Genomic DNA, 21,269 nt, shown 5'->3' on the forward strand with positions numbered 1-21,269 from the left:
TAAGACTGGAAAATTACACCAGTACGGAAAAGCTTGAAAAATAATTTATTTGCATACTGAGTTATTGTATAATGCACGTAAGTTGTGAACCTGTCTTCATAAATAAAATAAATTCTGATATCTTTACTATCACAGATGCTCATGACAATGTGAGGTGCAAAGAAGTTACTAAGAGACATTGTCTACTTAGCCCAGAGCTCAAAAACTAAAAGGAATCAAAACCTATAGCACAGACATAAAGGACTCTCTTACACCCTAATTGTCCCAAGTAAGTCCTCATGGTACGTAAAAAAAAATTGAAATAAATGTTGCAAATAGCAACACAAATATTAGAGAACGCTTTCCCAAGTGATCTTTTAATTATTATCTTGAGGATGGCTAAAACAAGGATCTAAATTAAATATTTTTCTTAATTTCTGTAAAATACATAAAGCCTCCAATAACATTACGTAATTTATTATACCGAGAGCCCAAAATAAACTTCCTATTTTCTCTCAATTAAAATATTTCAGAATTCCTTTACTTAAACCCTGCCATTATAACGTCAGCAAGAAAAAGCAAAATTGTAAAACCTAACTTGATTTACAAATGTAGAGAACGGATAAAGCAACAGCTTCTGGAATCCTGTCACTATGTAGGCTAGATCAGAACAAGACCAACATCATCCATCATTTCAATGACAAGGTCAAGGTGTTAATAGATCTGTAAAAGCACTGAAAGTACAATTACAAAGCTAGCATGTCGTCCAGTTTTGAACACAAAGAATCACTCCTCAGGGTTCTGGCTAAAATCAAGCGTGGTGTAGTACAGATCTCCATGTCCATAAGTTACATGCCACTGAAGTTAGGACTATACCAGAAATACCAGAGTGAAGAAAAAGACAGAAAAAACTTCCTTTCAAATATCCCCTGTCTTTTGTTTTTCTTAGGATAACTTAACCCATAAATGACCCATTATCAAAATCTATTGAAGTATGGAGCATCAATGCAAGTGCAGGTGGAAAAATTTCTTCTTTAAAACCATTAAGATAATCACATCCGTGTAGAAGATAGTGGTGAATAATGTGAAACTTCTAGAACATTTCACAAGCATTCAACAGATCCTCAAAAGCCAAATATTAAATAAGTCAGCTCTGTTATATCTTCAGTAAAAGGGCAATTCTGTAGTTTAAGACTCAAAAAACCCAATTTCAGTTACATCAAAAACATTACTGGGCCATCACCTCACCATAATAAAAAACAAAGCCAATCAAAAACCTCATCAGCCAAAACAAGCAACATGAATAAAATAAGCAAGCTGGATAAGAGTGTTTTCCTCGTGAGAATGCTCCCAAGAAAAGAGGTTACTAATAAGCATTCTTTGGTAGTAACTTTCTTTTGTATTGACATGGAATTCAGCCTAGCATTGTAAACAGGTTCTTAAACCAAAATCCTTTTACTAATGGGTAGTTACTACATCTCAAATAGGACAGCTCACATCCACCTATGTGCAAAACCTTTTGGTTTATGTAAATGTAAAATATTAAATATACACCAAAGACACTATGTAGAAAATTATACATATTCTGAATAGAAGTATAAGAAATGAAGTCTTTAAAAACAAACAAACAAACCTACTACAAAGTGCCAATACAAACCATAAATTAAAACTAACCAACCAACCTAAGGAAAATTGTTTTGACAAGAGATGTGTAAAGCTGCTACACTCTGCTATAAGTGAGTAGGGATTTCTCTTTGTTTGAGAAATGAAATTCATTTGTACCAAAGACTACACCTCACAAGTAAGCATGAAATAATTTATCTACTTTATTACTTTTTGCCAAGGACTGACCAAAACAAAAAAGCCATGCAGACTGATCCAAGAGTAACTCTCATACCCAACCTTTTAAATGTCTCCTTTGCACTGGAAATAATTACAGATGGAAGCTACTTCAAAGCTTCTGGGTATTACTGAAACAATACCTTATGTAATAAATAAGACAGACTACACGAGATCTTCGCAATAAGGCCAGAACTCATTGAAATAAGTATTTTTAATGGACAGCATCTAGGTTTTACTCCAGTTGCTAACTTAGATTGAACTCATAGCCAGGCAGCTACACTCCCTATTCTACTCACTGCAGAGAAGTATCTTCATCCATGCTGGGCACACAACACTTGCACTGTTATATAACTAAAACCCATCTAACCCACCTCAGTAAAGAAAATCTGTACCTGTAGTTAGGCCCTTTGAACTGCATTGCTTTATTTCTTGAATTTCTAAGATAATAAGAAACATAAATTCAACAAACTAGGAAAATTCAACCCTACTAGAATATTCTCAACATTTCTGCTATTTCAAAGGTCACACTGCAAACTCCAGCCATTATTTTATTCCATATTATTTGAATATATTTGAATTTATATTTATAATATTTGAATATATTATTTTATCAATTTCTTGGATAAGGATGTTATCCCAAAACAGTAACATTACATTAATCCTAAAATACCCAGAGTTGGAAGGAACCCACAATGAGCATTGAAGTCTAGCTCATTGTTGTGCATAGGACAACCTCAAGAATCACACCATGTGCCTGAGAGAATAAATACGTATATAAAGTATGCATATTGGATACTTCAAAAAAAGAAGTGCACCTGTCTTCTGTAAACATTCATTTGGCAAGGAAACATTCTGGCAGACTGGATCAAATTTAGCAAACTCTTTAGCTCTCATTTCCTGTGAAAACATGTTCCTCTAATAATGATTTAAGTATCAGTTGCTCTGAAGTCTCTCTCACAGCAGACAAATCTTCACCAAAGAAATGTTCAAGGAAGCACATCAGACTGTCTTTCTAACAATCTGCTAAATTCCTCTTAGCCACAGTGGGGTTGATTTTCACTAGAGGCTTGATTTCTGAATAGCCCTGAGAAGACTACAGTCAATTCTAATCCTGCAGTGATTTACAAGAAAAGAACTGGCAGAAGGAACTGCACAACAGTATTATCAGCATTTAATGTGTATACCTTTAACATAGATGGTGTTAACCACAAAGATTCCCAGCTAGAGCGCTCAAAACTACTGTTTCACTATTCTGTCTCTCTCTCCCTCAAATTATAACACAAGTAAGTTCCTTAGAAAAAATAATCTTCCAATAAAGATGTAGTATCTTTACAAACATAATAAGCCAGAGCACATGATAAATTAATACTGAACAGAAAACTGGGCCAGAAGTTTTGGAAGTGAAAATTCCAAATCCTCAAGCTGACACATATGAAATTAGATTACTTTTTAAAAAGCAGCTGACTCAGCATTTTACAAAAACATAGATGCCATACACTCACCTGGAATTAGCCCTGAAAAAGCAATGTCGCGGAATTATATCTTCTGTCTACTCACTGACTTTAAGATGTAACAAATTACAGACAAATCCATCCTTTTAAACATTCAATAATTCACACTAAAAGTAAACAGTTAATAGAGACTGCTTCTGACAATGTTCAAAAATGAATGTGAAAATATTTTATGCCACTTACCAAGCTCTCTGAATAATTCTTCGCTTATGTGAAGAGTGACAGAAGTAAAACAAGTGGAATACTCACTATCAATTTTCTGTAGTCAAGATGCTATACAATTCTGTTCTAAATTCTGCTTTCAGTTTCTCTGTCAAAAAATCCTCATGTCTTTAGAACATCTAAGTTACTCAAAGGGCAAAGAACTATGGTATCTTCTGTTGCCTCTATTCAGTATTTCAAAGGACCTTTACACAGATTTATCTCACGTCTTCAACTAATTTTTACTTGCACGTCTAGATTACTGCAAACAAAGGTTTTACCAGTTTAATCCATAAAGAAAATAACAAAGGAACTGAAGACTCATCAGTAAAAACTACACTAGAGGTAGTGTAGTTATCTGCAACCTGGATTCTACAGACATGTTTAGTGTCAACAGATTCATATATGGTTTATTTTAATTTTTTTTACTTAGAAATAAAAGCCTAACACAGTGATGCACAGAGAGCAAAATTGTTTTAGAATAAAATGTCTGAATCCTTAATATTGTTGAGCCTATGGTATTGGGCAATACCCTGTGGTGTAACAGAGCTCCTTTAAAGATCCTTCTAAGGAAAATAGTCTTAAATTTCAGAATAAACATAATGGTAAGCATGAATACACTAGAAAGTGATGGAGATTCTGTTTTAATAACATAAAGTGAACCCTAAAATAGAAGTTGTGGCAGTGGAAAAAAGATATATAAAAGGGGAGAAGGAAAACAAAAAAAGGTATTTATAGTTACCCACTTGGCAGTAGGTAACGGCCAAGACAGTTACCCAGACATCCCATGGCGTAAAACTCAGTGGTCCCCATTTTTGTACTACAAGTACAAAAGCATCAGCAACACCGAACACTAACTGTTCTGCTGGTCTAAAAAACGGTGATGACTATTTTCATTTAAAACAGTAATCTGCAAACTTCTTGCAAGCCCTAAGACACTAGAAGGAATACAGATGGAGTACAGGGGCACTTGTGAAAGAACAAACACAGCAATGAAGCACATAACAAAGGTTCTGCAGAAAAGGTAGAGGAGGAGCTAGAGCAAATGGATTACCAGTGTGATTTTCTAGATTTCCAATGCTTTGATTTGAATCCTAAATTGGTCTTGGCACAGGCAAACCTGATTCTTTTCAAACTATACATAACTGGAAGATTGCTCTTCCAGAGCACACCTGCTAAACAACAATTGTTAATGTAGGTGCCCTCTAAACGATTAAACTGTTGTACTCTGAAAAAAACGCCTCTCAAAATGTGTGTAAGAAGAACTTCACAAAATCTTTCCTTTACAGATCTACTCTCATTGCACCCCATGCTTGCTGGTAAAGGTACAGTCTTACCTCATTGAGAGTAACAGACAGTATGTCACATTTTTCAAAAACGGTCAGAACATCGGAAAGAGGAGGTAATTTACATAAGGTATTAACAATTACAATACAGCTTTTGGAAGAACATAAGCTGGTGACACTGCGTTGAAAAACAAGATACATTAGGAGCATGTGGCAGATGTAAACAAAAAACTATTAACTAGCACAGCCAATGCATTATATGAAAAGTTGAAAAGGCACACCTTTTAACATTCAGTATTTTTTCATTTAAAGTTTGCAAAATGCTGGCCACAATCAATAAACAAAACAAATACTCTCTCTCAAAAGGATGGATATGTTTATCGAGTGACCTGAAAAAATATCTACTCAACTCATTTTTAGTTTGTAACACTTGATTGATTCAATGTCCTGGAGGGGGAAAAGAAAAAGCAAGTTTCCTCTGTAACTAAGTGAATAGCTTCAGATCAGAAGCATGACAGGAAACATTGGTATTCACACTACTGCCACTGCTAAAAGGACTTGCTCAGACATGTCTCTTCTGCTCCTGCTCCTGAAATGAAGTTCATTCAGAATTTGACTAGGAAAACACAACTGGCTTTACAGGTAAAGCCAACTAACTTAAAAAACATATTGCAGAGAAGATCTACAAATTATTGTCATACATATCAATGCTAATAAAGCTTGGCAAATACAGTACATTGAAACTGACACTAAGGAGAAAAAAATGCACTTGGTTTCTTCCCCAACATGTAGTGAATCAAAGAACATTGGCTTTTGGCAACATTTTATATATTAGTAAATTATCTAAAGTAGCACCACAGTAGACTTCTGTAAAAGTCTTTTCCTGTACAATGCAGTGATTACACAAATATTAAGATGTTTATGACTATTTTTTATTTCTAATCGTTTAGGATAATGATGCTGCCTCTGAATCATCCTCAGTTCTGCATTCATTGTAAATATCTCTATATCTGAGACTTTGAGCAGGTATGAATATTATTTAACTTTTAACTGCGATATCTAGAGAATGCATATGATGCATACGATGATTCAAAAAAATAATAAACCCTCAATGGAAACTTTCAAACAGCCTAACACGGAAAAAATTACACAATGATTTGTCATAAGGAAAAAGTCAGAGAAAACAGAATTGTGCAGCATTGCTCTTGCAACAACAGCAAAAGTGTATCTTCCCAACCCGAAATTTCCTTAACCAACATCCTTTAACACACTTTTCACCCGCCCAAGAAATAGGGAGAAAGATCTGAGAAACTCATCTGAGTTAGCACAAACCTTAAGTCTTTCCCAAAGCACTACATCCGCTGTTCACAAACCGTTAAGTGACAGGTGCAACAGGATGGATTTTTTTTCATTCTACGAATACCTCCGCCCATAAATATCGACGAGAACACGTCTTTCAGACTAAGTTTGAATAAAAAAGTCAGCGTTTCGTTCCCTAAACTAAGAAAGCAGTTTAATAAATGGAAGAGAGGACACCCGCAGTACCTGGCAGCCAAAGCCGAGGGCCGATCCACTCCTCTGCCTGCCCTGCCCACCCCGGGCAAGCAGAACCCGGACGGGTCTGGCCGGCCAGCCCTCCCCTCTGGCTTCACCCGGAGCCGGCAGCGTCTCCCGCCCCTTCCCGCCGCTCCACCATCTTGGATTAGGGAAAGGTTTAGCGCTCTCCCCCCTCAACCCTTCCCCCTTCCCTCGAGTCCCGCTGGTTTAAGGCGAGGAAGAGACATTACATCTCCTCGCCCTCGAAAGCAAGCAGAGCCAGAGAGACGTTTCGCTAAAGATAAAGCAAATACCTCTGCACAAAAGACAAAGCAAACATTTCCCCGGGCAGCACCGTCGCCCGTGGTAGCGCAGTTCCCCTCACCCGGGGGCACTGAGGCGAGACCCGCTGGGGCCGCTACAGGAACGACGAAACAAAAATGGCGGCCGCGCTCCACCAAAGTGAGACTACATCTCCCAGCGCGTTCTGCGGCACGAGCGAGAGATAATGGCGCCCAGACTCACGGTGGCGCAGGGCAGGACTACAACTCCCGCGGGGCGCCGCGGCGGGGCGGGGGGCTCGTGGACGGTGGCACATAACGCCCGCCTCACATAAGATGGCGGCGGCGGCGGGAGCGCGCTGAGCGGGTGCCTGCAGGCGGACGCGCGCTCGCCCCTCCTCCCCTCCCTGTCCCGGTGTTGTGGCTCTGGCCGCGGGCGGGGTCTGCGGGGCCGCGGCGAGGGGATCCCGGGGCTGCGAGCCTGGTTGCCGGCCGGTCGCTGGCAGGGGCGGGCGGCGCTAAGTGGCGGCACCCGCTCGAGTAGAGCCCGGCGCTCCGGTCCCTTCGGCAGAAGAAGGCTGCTGTGGGTGGGGGCCGCTCCGGCTCTTTCCCAGCTCGGCGGTGGCTGCGGCTCCGATCTCCATGTCGGACAATCAGAGCTGGAATTCCTCCGGCTCCGAGGAGGACCCCGAGACCGAGCTCGGACTGCCTGTTGAGCTCTGCGGGGTGCTCAGCAAGGTAAGCCGCCTCTACCCCATTCCTGCGCCCTGCTGCCCCCCATCCTCCTCGCTGTCAGCCTCGACCGCCCCGGGGGCTCGGGCCGAGGGGCCCGGTGGCGGGGGGGCCGGGCGGTTCCGCGGGCTGCGCTGGCACGGCCGGGGCACCGCCACCTGACGGCGGAGCCGCTGCCAGGCAGAGCCGCGGCGGCGCCCGGCGCCCCCTCCCTCAGCCCCGCCGCCCCCCGCGGCCGGGGGGAGCTTTTTCTCGAGCGGGGCCACGGCCCCCGCCGCCCCCCGAGCCGCCGACCGCACATCGTGGGGCTCCGGCGGCCGCGCCGCGAGGGCGTCTCCCCCGCGCTTCGGGCTCCGGCCGGAGCGGCGCCGGGCCTCGGTGTCGCGGCTGCCCGGGCGCTCCTGCAGGCACCCGCAGCCAGTCGTGTCGCCTCGGGAGCAGGCACGGCTTTGAGTGCAAGTATCAAAACAGGGCAGTGAAATACTCCTGCGGCAAGAGAAAACGGGAGGAGCGGAAAAGGCAAATGGCTATGTAAAAAAAATGGCCCTTTTAAAAATAAACATAGTTATTTTCTGTTTTATCGCTGAAAATAAGGTGACTTGCGAGCATGTGTCGGTTTATACTGGGAAATTTTATTTTCAGAAGTACTTTGTATTAGATTATTGAATTACTTAGTTTTTATATGGATATTTTATTTTTTATTACAGAAAGTATATTCAGAATAGCGTTGAAATATCTGTAAGATTAAAGCACTATGTTTTGAATTTGTTTCCTGTCCTACGCGATAAGGCTAGGCACAAGCCAACGTAGGAGGCACGGGATAGAGATCTTACACCGCCCTGAATGCGCAGAAAAAAGCCGTAACTGAGTTCACACTGTTGTGAGAGACTTTGTGAACTGCTTCTAGCCTGAAAATGTTGCTAACCCCAGAGATAGGAGGAATGGTTAGGAGAAGAGAAGGATCTCTGCTTTCATTTTTAAGATCTTATCTAATAGTGGATGGGGGAAGGAGGGGATGAGATGGATGCGAGATGGTGTTAGAGCAGTCACAATGAGAGATTTTTGTTTGGTGTACTTTTGCTGTTTTGTTTGCATTTTTTCCCAGCAAAGTTTTCCTTGGGTAAGATGGCTCTGTCGTTAGAAGGGAAGTCATTTGTCACAATGGATATGTTTGAGGGATAAGGCTACCTTTTGTTAGTTGATACTCAGTAATTATTGAGGTAAACTAATTAAAATTGAATGATAGCATACTGAACTTTCTACTAAGGAAATACCTATTTTTAATAACTTAGTGTGTGTAGTTAAGTTCTAAAATCATAGAAGTAGGCTGGAGTTCACTGTGTGCAGGTTAGTTTTATTAGTTCTGCCCTTCAGTAAAGAGAAGTTGTGAAGGAAATGGAGTAATTTGGTCAGAGAAACTTGTTAGAAGTATATCCTGCTGGTCTTTTGAAAAGTTTTGAAACTCTAGGCTTTTTTCCATTGTATTTCCTGCTAATGATTTTAAGGTGGATACAAAGAAAGAACTTAAATGCAAGAGGCTTTCAGGAAGCACGAGAATCTAGATGTTTGGAAAAACACTTGGCTTTTCTCTGGCAAAATCTTGTGCCTACCCAAGTGTGCTTTAAGGAACCTCTTAATTCACGGGACATTTGAATTGCAACAGCAAGCTCTGATTACAACAGCAGATGCAAGGTTTTCTGCTATATATGTTTCTGTTAACTTTTTCAGAGACAGAAAGGTACTTTTCTATGCTTTTTTTTCCCCCGAAAGATAGCTTTGGACTCTGCCTTTCACATCCTGGGAGGAGTTGGGAACGTGAGAGATAGGAAAAGAGGAAGGCAGGAAATAATACACCTCTGTGACCGCTTGTGCTACCATTTCATGCACTAAGCACACTTGAGGCTTTCTTTAAGTAGTGCTGTATTTGGCAATTAGATGTATTAAGAGATGAAAAAGGGCTTTATATTTTAAGAACAAATCAAGGTCTTGCCTACATTTGAAAATGAAGAATTTAGTACAAAAGTTAACATGTAAATATGGAATATATGTTAACTAATGTATGTAGTATGAAGTGGGAATGAGACTATTAGTTGGCTTTTCCCCCTCATTTTTTTAGATCACAAAATGACAAATGATGGATAGACTTAAATGTTAACCAGTGTTTTTCATAAAAGAAAATTTTTTTCATTTGTCAAAATCAAAGAAATGTTTGCATGATAAGATTAGTTTCAATGCACTTGTTTCTATTTTCATCAAATTTATAACATTTCCACAATGATTGATTAATAAGTATTAGTGTATTGTCAGAATTATAGAATAGCCCTGATTTTCTATCAGTGCCAGATGATTCTGTGGAGTTCATATGATTCTACCAAGTCCAGTCAGAAAGGTACTGCAAATATAAGAATAGTAATGAGAACTTTTGTTCACTTCTTTCTGTGTCTCTTTTGAATTAATCAAGAATTTGTTCCCAGAATATTGGTCTTACTCAGTGTGTGAATGTGGAGTCCCTAGAAAAATCTGTATAGCAAAAAATATTATTGGATGTGTGCTGTAACCAAGTATTTTCTTAGTGAAAGTAGTTAGAATTAAAACCTAAAGCAGTATCTATGGGCAATATTAAATGAATAAAGCACAGAGTCCTCCAGGCACTACAATGTGGGATAATGGCATGTTTGTATTTATATGAAGACAACTTCATATACTATTTTATGTAAAATAATGTATTCTGTGTTCCACCTAAGTCTTTTGGACTAGCTCTAGATTTTAAATCAGGTACCTAAACTCACCGTAGTCATTAATGTTTGATTTTTTTCCCCTTCCCTGTTTTCTCAATTTATGTTATCAGTGTGTTTATTGCCTTTACTGTAACTGGCCTTGGCAGTGCAGTTGGAGTCCAGACATCTGTTGTCTTATTGACCCTTCAAAACAACTGCTTTTTTATTGCTTTAGGAGTTTGTAAAATTCTTCTAGGAGCTCTGAGCAGATAAAAGTTCTCATTTGGGAAGAACTTGTAAAAATAAGCTGCCTTTTTCTTTGGATGCTCAAGAGACTAGAAAATATCCATCATTCTTCTTTTATTGTTTTCTTTCCATTGACTGATCACTGGAAATATTTTTTACAGTGGACCAACTACATTCATGGGTGGCAGGATCGATGGGTAGTTCTGAAAAGCAGCACACTCAGTTATTACAAGTCTGAAGATGAAACAGAGTATGGCTGCAGAGGCTCTATCTGTCTGAGCAAGGCTGAGATTACAGTAAGTACAATTTTATTATTGCCATCATTCATGTTTTGAGGTGGTATATGTTTGTGGGTGGTGAAAGCAAACGTGAAGTACGGTAAAATCTTTTAGGTCATCTGCTTATGACAGTGGCATCAGTGGAACACTGTGGAGCAGGGCGCGGAATTTCTAATGCGAAAAAACCTCTTCTGATTTGTGGCTTCGACAAACAACTTTTCGTATTTTACCTTAGAGGTTTTGTGGGTGGATAGACTGTCTGCCTCTGAAGGCTGCAAAGTTTTTTCCATGGGTCAGTTTAAGACCCCAGATGAATTTGTGAGATGAGGTACTTGTCCTTCACAAACTTTGCTCTAGAAAGAGGGTGATGGTTCTTTTGGCTGTGGTTCTTGACTTTCTGAGCACAACTCTGTAGGTTTCCAAAAGAAAATATTCTTTCTCTGAACAAATGCCCTCTACAACTACCTGGAAGAAGGTTGTAGCAAGTTGTATTTCAGTCTCTTCTTCCAGGTTGGAAGTGGAAGATGAGCGTAAATACCCTCAGGCTGTCTCAATGGAGGTTTAGATTACACAGTAAAAATGCTTCATAGAAGGGACTGTAAAGCACTGAAACAGGATGCCCAGGGTAGTGGTGAAGTTACCATCTCTGCAAGTGTCAAAAAATGTGTAGATATGGTACTTGATGGCGTGGCTTAATGATGAACAGGGTAGTGCTGGTTGATGGTTGGACTTTATAACATTAGGGTTTTTTCCCAACCTTTATGAATCCGTGAAATTTTTAAAAGATTAATTGCTTAGAAGATAAAGAAAAAAAATCTACTTTTTTGGCTTTCAGGAATACAATACACATTATGACTAATAGTTGTCAAAACACCTGCTGTAGTCTTTCTGCAATATCATTAAATAGTCTGTCCAGTTATGTGATGTAGAGAAAAAATAATTGGAGTTTCACATTGCACACAAATTCCTAAAGTAGTAGTATTAAATCTTAGCATGTGTGTTCTTATTCCACCAAATATGTGGAGTTTTTTCAATCTAAATTAAGGATGATGAACGAGATGTAGTCTTCCTTACTAATAATCAGCTTACAAATAGAATTTTATTGAACACTTCTTGATTTGGGAAAAAAAAAAAAGACTGATTATATCAACTGGATGTATTTTAGGGTAAAGCTTGTGAAGAAAAGATGTCTGGCATTTAGATGTTTGGCAAGTATTGTAGCCATCTAAAAAATTAAGCAGATCATGTATTGTATTTAAACTATGTTTTAAAACTGTTCCACTTCTAAAGCTTCCTCAAGATGCAGCTTAATCAGAAATTTATTGTACACAACAATCTCTAGGAGTTCTCACTGAGCTGTATCTGTTGCAGTCTGTTGAGCCTATGATCAGAACTTCCAAAAATCTCTCAAGAGGCAAGAGCTTAACATGCCAACCATGCAGAGACAGGAAGGTGCTGGCAGGGATGTAGCCAAAGGGCATCTGCAGCCATGCTGTGCAGCGCATCTCACCAGCCTGAATTCTGGTTGAGGTGGTGGAGTGAGAGGTTAGGGTGATACTGCTATTGCTGCTGGAATATTTTGGTACATGGCAGTTTACAAAGGGAAACTGGCAAGCATGTCTTCAGACTAGGATGTATGTAACAGAATTTCTTGCAGGTTACTTTTTTTTTTTTTCTTCTCCGACACTATTAGATCTGGTAACTTAGAGTTTAATTGATGCATCTGTTTCTAAGTTCTTGAACTTCTTGAATACATGGAGCAAGAATTAAAAGCATCCGCAGTTCTGAAGGTTAATTGGATATTTTAGCTCAGCTTTTGTTCAGGTTTGTACTTTGTGAGTGGGATTTGACTGTTCAATTGATAGATGGTATCCCTGAAAGCAAATATGTTCCAGTTAGTTATATCTAGCTGCAATTAAAATTATTGTTGTGGAAATTTTAGAAGTTGATGAATACTGTTTCAATACATTGTTTCATGTGTCTAGGATATAGAAATATACTTTTGAAACTGTCTTGTAATTATTCTCTGTTTTTCAGAGGTTTAAGCCAGAGTTTTAGCATCAATGCTTCTGGTTTGTTAGTTGTTTAGTAGCAAATTGAATATTTAAAATTTCAATTTAAAATAGATTATGCTCAAAGATAAATGTTTAAGGTATTCCTCCTGAGGTACATAGTTGATCTTTACTTCAGTATCTTTGTAATGTCTTCAATAGCTATAAGCTTTCTAGCATGTATTTAAATGCATAGGAAAACACCAGTAGCTGATAAAATAAGTGTTGAAATGATAATGTGTGAAAACTGTCAGTGTCACTTTGCTGTCAGTAGAAGTTATTATTTACTGAAGGATTTGTAATTAATTTGGTAAGGAGAGGATGTCAGGTTTCTTATTGGCATAATGTTCAGTTGCACTGATTTGATGTAGTTGAGATCTTCATCTTTTGTATTTTTTGAAAAACTTTAAGTTTGGTTTCCCTTGATCTTCCTGATCCAGAGTCAGATGTATTAACTTCTTCTATCTTAATCTGTTATATTTCAGTAAAGTTTTCAGTAGTATGAGATGGTACTGATGACTGTAATGTTCCTTTATAGGAAAGGATGCTGGATTTTCATAAAACTTTCTTTTAGGCACTTGGATTGGGTATGCATTTTTTAATCCAATGAGGAATGTAATGATATTCTGTGTATAATTTAATTCTACTGTTATTATAGAATGGCCATGTTTTGTTAAAATACAAGCATAGATTTGGAAAGTTGCTGAGTAGTCTTACTGTACTTTCAGCAATGAAGATGAGCGTAATTATAAGTCATAGTATTAATTGAGACATGAATGTTATATGCAGAAGCTCACAGTTGCTTCTGCTCTTGTTTTATCATTTGTATTGCACTGGATATGCATTGATAGATAATTTCACAGGGATATTTTGTAAGACACTCATCTCTTCCCTTTATTTGATGAAAGAGTACTAGTTAAATTCATGCTTATTAGCATAGCTTTTTTGAGTGTTTCAAGTGCAAAATTATATTGTCTTGTGTTCAGAACAGGTATGGCTGTGTGACAGTAGCCTTTCGTTGAATGAAAAAACAGGATGTGGTTGGACTACTGGAACTTAAAAGAGCTGATCCTTCTGGAATAGAGGAACAAAGGATGAATATTTATTGTATACTCACTGGATTACATGAAATAATGAACTGGCTATATGAATTAAGTTTGGGGAAGGATGATGAAAGTCAATATATGATGCTGACTGACTTGCTTTTGTTCACATAAGACAAAGTACCTCGAAGGTGTTTAATCAGTTTGTGACACGTTGGAGGCTGAAACTGAAGATGGAAGTTCTGCTATGTGGTCAGTGGATGAGATGAAATTATGCATATTACAAGAAGTTCATATATGGACAAACTTAAGCTTTATTTTATTAATCTAGCCTGGGCATACTAAATTACTGCTGTTGATGGTAGTCAGTGCCAGTTGGCCTTTATTAAGGATACCCTTGTTTATTTTGAAGCTTTGTAGTTCTTTCATTCTTGAAGTCAAACTTCCAGTAGGGAATTCTGTGTACCAGGTTAAGAAGGAATGTTCATGGCAGTCCTGTAAGTGTGGATCGCTGGGGCATGGTTTTGGAGTTGGAAGTTCTAGGGTGTGTTGTTAAAAGAACAAAAAGAAAATGCCCTGTAGATCTGTAAGTCCAACTTTTAGGCAGCCTGATCCATAAGCTTGAAGTGACTGCTTTGATTGCTGTGTCTATTCTTATAGTGCTATCACCACTGTTGTACAGAGTGATAGAGAGTGACTTGCACTAATTCATGTAGTCACAGCATGATAAATCAAGAATAACATGGTATGCTGTGCCCCCACTTCAGTCAATCTAAGAGAAAGGCCTATGCTAATTTAATCATGGTAGAAATTTGTGCTAATAGATTTTGAAATCTCTTTATAGACTTCTCAATAGCCAAGTGTTTATCTGATGAATTCTGGGGGGTTTTACCCCAGATACATGTTTGTATCCAGTAATCAGCCACTAAAAGTAAAAAACCTCTGGTTTTTAAAAATATGGATAGTTGAACAGCTGCCTTTCCTCACTCTAGTAGTATTCATGTTTTATTTATGGAGTGATAATGACCACCATTGGGCACTTGTGAGAGGAAGTACAGATTGACATTTTTAAAAAGAGATTGGCAAGTTAACAGAAAATGCTTCATCAATTAAAATACATGCAAAACCTTCCTATGAGTTTTTTTCATGGAAATGTCAAACCCTACAAATATTTAGGTTTTATAGTAAAGATTGTATTTTTGGTTAAAGGAGATGTCAGTGCTGGAGAAATGTTCTTAGTAGCATGGCGAACCATGTCTTGCAAAACAGACTTTCAAAATTTCCTCTTGACATTAACCGTATGTTGATATGTTTCTTTTACTGTTTGTACAGTGTGAAATATAATACTATTTTGGACTCATTTGATGCGGTAGTGTATAGAAGTGGTATAGAAGAAATAAAGTTTAGATTTACTTTTTTTTTTTATAGCTAGTGTGTCAAAATCAGTCTCGCTAACATACCTGCTAATGATAAAAGAATGCTGTACTTCTACTCTGTATCTACTGTTAGTTAGGTTTGCTTGAGTTTGTTGCTAGTTAAGTTGAATGGGAACTAAAACTAAGGTTTTCGTTTCTGGAAGTTTTTATTTAAAAAGCTAAAGCATAAGTTCATGCCCTGGGCAGAAACACTAGCAGTACTTTGTAGTAATTGCTAATTGCTTGGGAAAATATAGTTTTCAACTGTCTGAGACTGGAAAACAATCTGGTGTAGCATGACGTGATGGACATTTAATTGAATAATTAATTTTCTGTAATTTGATAAAGTGCTTTCTCAGCCTTAGTTGCTACTAAAAAAATTACATGAGTAAACTAAGACTTATAATACAAGCCCTAACTAGGTCAGGGTTTATTTAGGACGTGTGTCAGTACTGTTAGTCTTTGATGTGTGTCTCAATCAAATAGTTAAATCTAGACTAGTGAGAGATTTTTGGCTAAATGGGAAATGGATATCCTAAATAGAGGTGAATATGGTTAGGAATACTTACTCATGTGAAAGGCCTGAGGTGATATTCTTTTCTGAAGAGGAAAATGCCTAAGAGCAACAGGATAGGGAGGAAGGGAAATGGAGTAAATGCCTAGGAGATAATGACGCTGGCTGCTGCTGGTGTGGCATGTGGAAGTTGCTTGAAATACAGGATTCTCCTGGACAATTAGTTTTGGCATTCACATCCTCTGTACAAATTTGTGTATGCCTCTGGGTTGTCTGAACCAGCCATTGATGGGTTGATGTGAAGTGAAATTGTATGTTAATACTGAAGTTCTGTAAAGTGCTAATATCCTTCAAGCAAAAATATCCGTCAAGCGAAAAATAATCATTTGGCATGGTAGAGAAATGGATGATTTCTTCTGTAATATGTATTAGAGAAATTAAGTCAGAAATGGAAGAATACGCATCCAGAACAGCTCAATGAGGCTGTTCTTTGTACTACAATGCAGGTTCTAAAATGATTAAAATGTAAAAACAAAATTTATGATGTACATTAACCAAATATTTTACCATTACTTAATATTGCTGAAGAATTAGTCTTTAGTACTTGAATGTATCACGTGTTACTACACTCTTGAAATTAGGGCTGTAATCCAGCAGTGTTTTTGTCATCTTATTATCAGTGAGAATATAATTCCCCAACATGACTTTTTAATTAAGATAATTAAATTCTAACACTGTTCATTACTTGACATATACTTCAGGGTCATAATTCATGCTGTGGAGCAGTATATCAGAGCAGTTTCATGATGTAAAGTATTTCTCACAGGTGTATACCAAATTTTAATAATTTCAGTGTTTTAGGTATTAAAGCTATGATTTTATAGCTCAGTAAATTTTTTCTGTGCTACTTGCAATCCTTATTCTTGCTCAATTTTCTTAAGATTGATTTATAGTTGATTTCCTTGTTCATGAGTACAGTTGATTCATATGCCACCCCCTCCAGGGTGTAGTGTTGGTCAACAGTCCTCCTAGGCAACTTGCTGTTGATTATCTGATGTGTCTTGTGATAGCTATTGATGACATTTTCAACAGCTCTATTGAAGATTTGTACAATATTAGACCTCACTTTTGGATACGCATTCATAGGATACTAAGCCAAAGGCTGGAATACTTTTCATCTATTAATGGCAGCCAGCCATCTCTTTTTTGATGCTTCCTAAAGTCGCTTGCTTAACCACCCTTTCTGTTCATAATTCAAAGTAGTTTGTCATAGATGACTGCTTGAGTGTTGTTTTCTTCTCCCAATTCATCTTCTTGCCTCCTCCTTTAGGCATATACTTTAGTTGCTATTTTCCCATGTTCTTGTTGAATTCTACTTAGGGTGAATTCAGGCCAACTTCACCACTTTTTAAATCTGTTTGAGGTGCCTTTCCTCTCAACTGAACTCCATCAATCCTTAGTTAAGAGCACTAGTTGGAATAGCATTTACTATTCCAGGTCTCCAGGTACTTAACTGAGGTTGTATTGTAACTGGTGTTTAATATAAACTTAATAAAGCTTTTTAAATTGCCGCCTTTTAAGGACAAGCATTGCTCTTTCTTAGGGTCTCTTTTTCAGTGCTTTCAAAACTAATTATATGTGCATATATAGATCTATATATATTATATATATGTATATAAAAGGATTAGAGGTAGCTGTGATGATAAAGTTTAGACTGACAATTCAGGTAAAATCTAAACTTTAGAATAGCAGCTTTTAGACTGACATTCATTGGCAACATGCCTTGTCCTTTTAATTAGTTCTTACACATTGTTAATTATTACTATACATAAGTTATTACACAGTAACCATTATCATTTTGTATTCAAAGCAGTCACTCATATCTGACCTGCATCCTAAATTATCTGTAACTGTACAGTACCATGGAGCCAGTACCATATTTCTAGCCTGATATCTTTGTTCTTGATGGTCCTAGTTGCTGAGGTGAAGGTAGCCTAATTGAAGAAGTCTTCAGTCAGGGATGGGGAAGGTTGGATGACAGGACAGGTATAGAACTGAAGTATGCATCTTTTGCCAAAACACTCACAGAGGCCAGATTAGGATCTTTTAATATATCACTGGAGCGCCTGTGCTGGACTGCATGTGGTGTGATGCTGGAGAGGTTCCTTTCCCAGGCTGCAGCCTTTTTGCTCCTTGCCCTGCTGTTGCTCAGCTGTTTGTGTTTTTTAAGTAGCTGCTGCTACCAAGAGCAGAAAGAGCCTTCACAGCTGTAGAGGTTGCATGTTTTCACTGACCAGTATTTGATGATTAAGGAATTGTTTATGGTTCTGGGGCCATGGCTTTTCATCTATGTCCATAGTTTCAAGGTCTTCAATATCTCATGCTTATATTTTGTGTTGTAACAAGGGACACCTGGTTCCAAGGTCCAGTTCATAGAGCCAGTTTTCATAACAAGTTAATGAGATCAGCTTAGGACTGGGAATTGCATAGTTAGCATAAGTCCTGTTGCTGATAATGTTAATACTGCATTTATAGAAATGCTTATACAGTTGTACTGTGTTAAGTTGCTTATGTTTGAATTCAAACCAAGCTAATCTGAAGTCTTAGTGTGGTGCTTTTGCAGGTACATTAGGCCTCTGTTCTATCTGGAAAGACAATGTTTTTCTAGAACCAGAATTTCCATTCCCATCACCATGAATCTAAGTCCAGAATGTTCTCTGTCAGCTCAGTGTAGTGCTATGAAGCATGGCTTTTCTCTTAGGGTAGAGTGCTTTCTCTGGATAGTCACTCATGATTTTCTTGTGAAATCCATATTGTTGTGTTGGCACTGGTGTGAGAGTGTTATGCCACCCTGCAGTTCATTGTGTGAGGTACAACTAAATTAATATACAAATACTTATTTCAGGAGGACAGCAGTGCGATTCCTGCTCCTATATTTGATTGTCCAATAAAAATAAATTTCAAAAAATGTGGCTCAGACAGTGTTTCTGCATTTTCTGAAGTTGATAAAAAATTACTTTGCTTCCTTCCTGATTAATAACTCTAGCTTCTTGCTGTATGTTATATGATTCCTACATGGTGATTTGTAATCAATCCTAGCTTGATATTTTTCTATAGTAAAATTCTCTTTTTTTGTTGGGTTTTTTTTTCCCCTGTGGCTGATGCATGTTGTTGGTGGATAATGCAAACATTTTATTCCAGCTGGAAACCTGAGTAGTATCATATGAATTTGTCTGCAGGAGATTCACTTTGACTTGGTTCTCACCAAAGCAATTGCATGTATGCTTCCATTTCCATAACTGATAGTTAGCTCTAAAGGTAAGTTTTATGAGTTAGACCAAGTTTTAAGTTCTTCAGACTACGTTTAAACAGGGCAGGCCCATTAGTTATATCCTGATTTCTCTCTGCGTGTATCTAAATCTGTTAATACCAATTTACTAATCTGTGGAGCTTTTGCATGTATCTCTACTCAATGGTAGGTCACTTAAGGTGACAGCTGCAAGCACATGCTGATTTACAACTATTTCAGCCTTGCCCTTTTCTAGTAACACAGCACCATTCTATGTCTTTGACTAACATTTAAATGACATTTCAAGTGCACATTTGTTATGCTCTAAGTCTTGCTATTACAAGTGATTGTTTCTTCAGTAGGCACTTGAGAATACCAGTGTCAGAGGTACGCTTACGTATAAACCAATACAGCGTGACTTGATGCTACCTGCTAATTCACTTAATTAACACAGAAGTAATTTGATCAAACACTAATCTGAAAAATCATATACTTTAAGATACTATCCTGTACCATAGATTAATTCCTCACACATAAATATGAAGATTGTTTTTAAATGATCAGTTTTGCTTCTGAATGTATTTAGAAGGTGTGCAGAAAACTAGATTGACCAGGTTTACATCTGACATCTGTAATTTCAAATTTCAAATGTGGTTTCAGTGCTAAAGTTCAATGTATACTTGATCCAGATGTAAAATGACAATTCTCCCATGAGAGGGCTTCTTTGCAATGGATTAAACCAATCTAATTTTAAATTTGCATGCTGTGTTAGCAAACTAATTTTAAATTCTGCTTACATGCTTCTGCTTTCACTGGTCTCTAGTTTAGCTAGGTTTTGAAAAGATAAGATCATTATTTAAAAGAAAAATTGTTGTTTAATGGCATTTTGTGAAGAAAATATCCTGACTAAAGACCTGAAGTGGAATATTTGGGTAGTAGCAAAGAATGAAAAAACATTTAATAGGCTTTTATATTCTTATGCCTGGTTTTTTAATAAGTTTTTTTCCTACATGTGCAAATATGCTATTATGAGAAAGTTTTCTTTTTAATGTACAAATGAGCAAGAAGTTGGATATCCCAAGATATATCACTTTCAATAAGCATAGAGCTGTCTTATTTACTTGCTTGTTTGTAATAAGGTTTTCCTACACCATTGAAAAAATAAAACAGTACAAATAAATGTGGAAAGAATACAGCTAGTGAATGTAATTAAAGAAATGTGTCTTACTGCTTACAAATAACAAAAAGGAAAGGCAAGACATCATAGTCCAGTGTTTTGATAAGGTTTTTACTGGATTTTTGAACTAAGAAAGGCAAACCAGAATTTCATCTTGTGACTCTTGGTGGACCTAATTTGCCAGATTTATGGATCTACTTGGCTTTTCCTGGGGCAGCAGGGGGCAAATATTACAAGTATTGGAAATTAGAACTTGTAATGTCTTTTGGGACTTCAGTACATTATTAATAAAATAAACAATGAAGTATTGTGCTTTTTTTAAGTTATTCCATCCTGAGACTTAGATCCAGGATAGATATTGATGTTAAAAAAATGCTTGCAAAATTAATTATTTCAACGTTTATCTTTCTGAAACCAGGTGTCTTCAAAAATAAGTCATAGGGACAGAAGGATCTCGATGAGCTGTTATGATGGCACTGAGTGTACCTCGTGGGGCTGTGGTCTGCCATGCCGCCTCTGTCAGAGGACTGTCCCTGCCTGCCGAACGATGAGTTGACAAGGCAAACATCCAGCCTGGATGAGCAACAAGGTTTTAAAGTAATTCAGGAATAAAAAGAGGATATATCATCTTTGGAAGGAGGGTCAGGTCTCTCAGGAAGTGTTTAAGGGAGTTGCTAGGGCATGTAAGAAAAAATTGGGGCCAAAGCTCTGTTCAAACTTAATTTGGCAAGTTTTGTAAAGGATAATAAAAAATGTTTTTACAACTATATTAATGGTAAAAGGAAGGGTAAGACCAGCCTTTGTTCTCTATTGCATAAGGTATCTTAGTAACTGCAGGTGAAGAGAAGATAGAAGTGCTTAACGCCTTCTTCACCTCAGTCTTTAGTGGGAAGATGGCTTGTCCTCAGGACAGCTGTCCTTCTGGGATGGCAGATGGTGTCAGGGAGCAAAATGGTCCCCCTGTTATCCAGGAGGAGGCAGACACAGAACTGCTGAGCTGCTTGGATGTTCATAAATTTTTGGGACCAGGATAGGACTCATGTCAGGTTGATGAGGGGAGCTGGCAGATGAGCTTGCAAAGCTACTCTCCATCATTGACCAGCAGTCCTGGCTCACTGGGGAGGTTCCAGATGACTGGAAGCTGGCCAGTGTGACACCCATTCATAAAAAG

The 21,269-nt window shown here is 38.1% G+C and overlaps 2 protein-coding genes across 8 annotated transcripts in view; one reads left to right on the forward strand and one right to left on the reverse strand.

Annotated features, from left to right (window-relative positions):
• Positions 1-6,894, reverse strand: part of POLK (DNA polymerase kappa) — a 36,052-nt gene extending 29,158 nt beyond the window's left edge. For 2 of the 6 annotated variants that reach the window (XM_033085201.1, XM_033085197.1), the window contains exon 1: positions 6,670-6,894. The gene's annotated coding sequence lies outside the window, so the exon portion shown is untranslated. Of the gene's footprint in view, positions 1-6,151; positions 6,259-6,364; positions 6,467-6,669 lie in introns of those variants that run through there. The other 4 variants (XM_033085200.1, XM_033085198.1, XM_033085202.1 and 1 more) reach the window with 4 other exon arrangements.
• Positions 6,895-6,979: 85 nt separating this feature from the next.
• The window catches only part of CERT1 (ceramide transporter 1), an 80,563-nt gene continuing 66,273 nt past the window's right edge, over positions 6,980-21,269 (forward strand). For both annotated transcript variants that reach the window (XM_033085204.1, XM_033085205.1), the window contains exons 1-2: positions 6,980-7,374; positions 10,493-10,627. In XM_033085204.1, coding sequence (XP_032941095.1) covers positions 7,279-7,374; positions 10,493-10,627 — 231 coding nt within the window. In that variant the 5' untranslated portion in view covers positions 6,980-7,278. The remainder of the gene's footprint in view (positions 7,375-10,492; positions 10,628-21,269) is intronic.

This window comes from Catharus ustulatus, chromosome Z, assembly GCF_009819885.2.
Source record: "Catharus ustulatus isolate bCatUst1 chromosome Z, bCatUst1.pri.v2, whole genome shotgun sequence".
In the NCBI taxonomy this organism is placed as follows: Eukaryota; Metazoa; Chordata; class Aves; order Passeriformes; family Turdidae; genus Catharus; species Catharus ustulatus.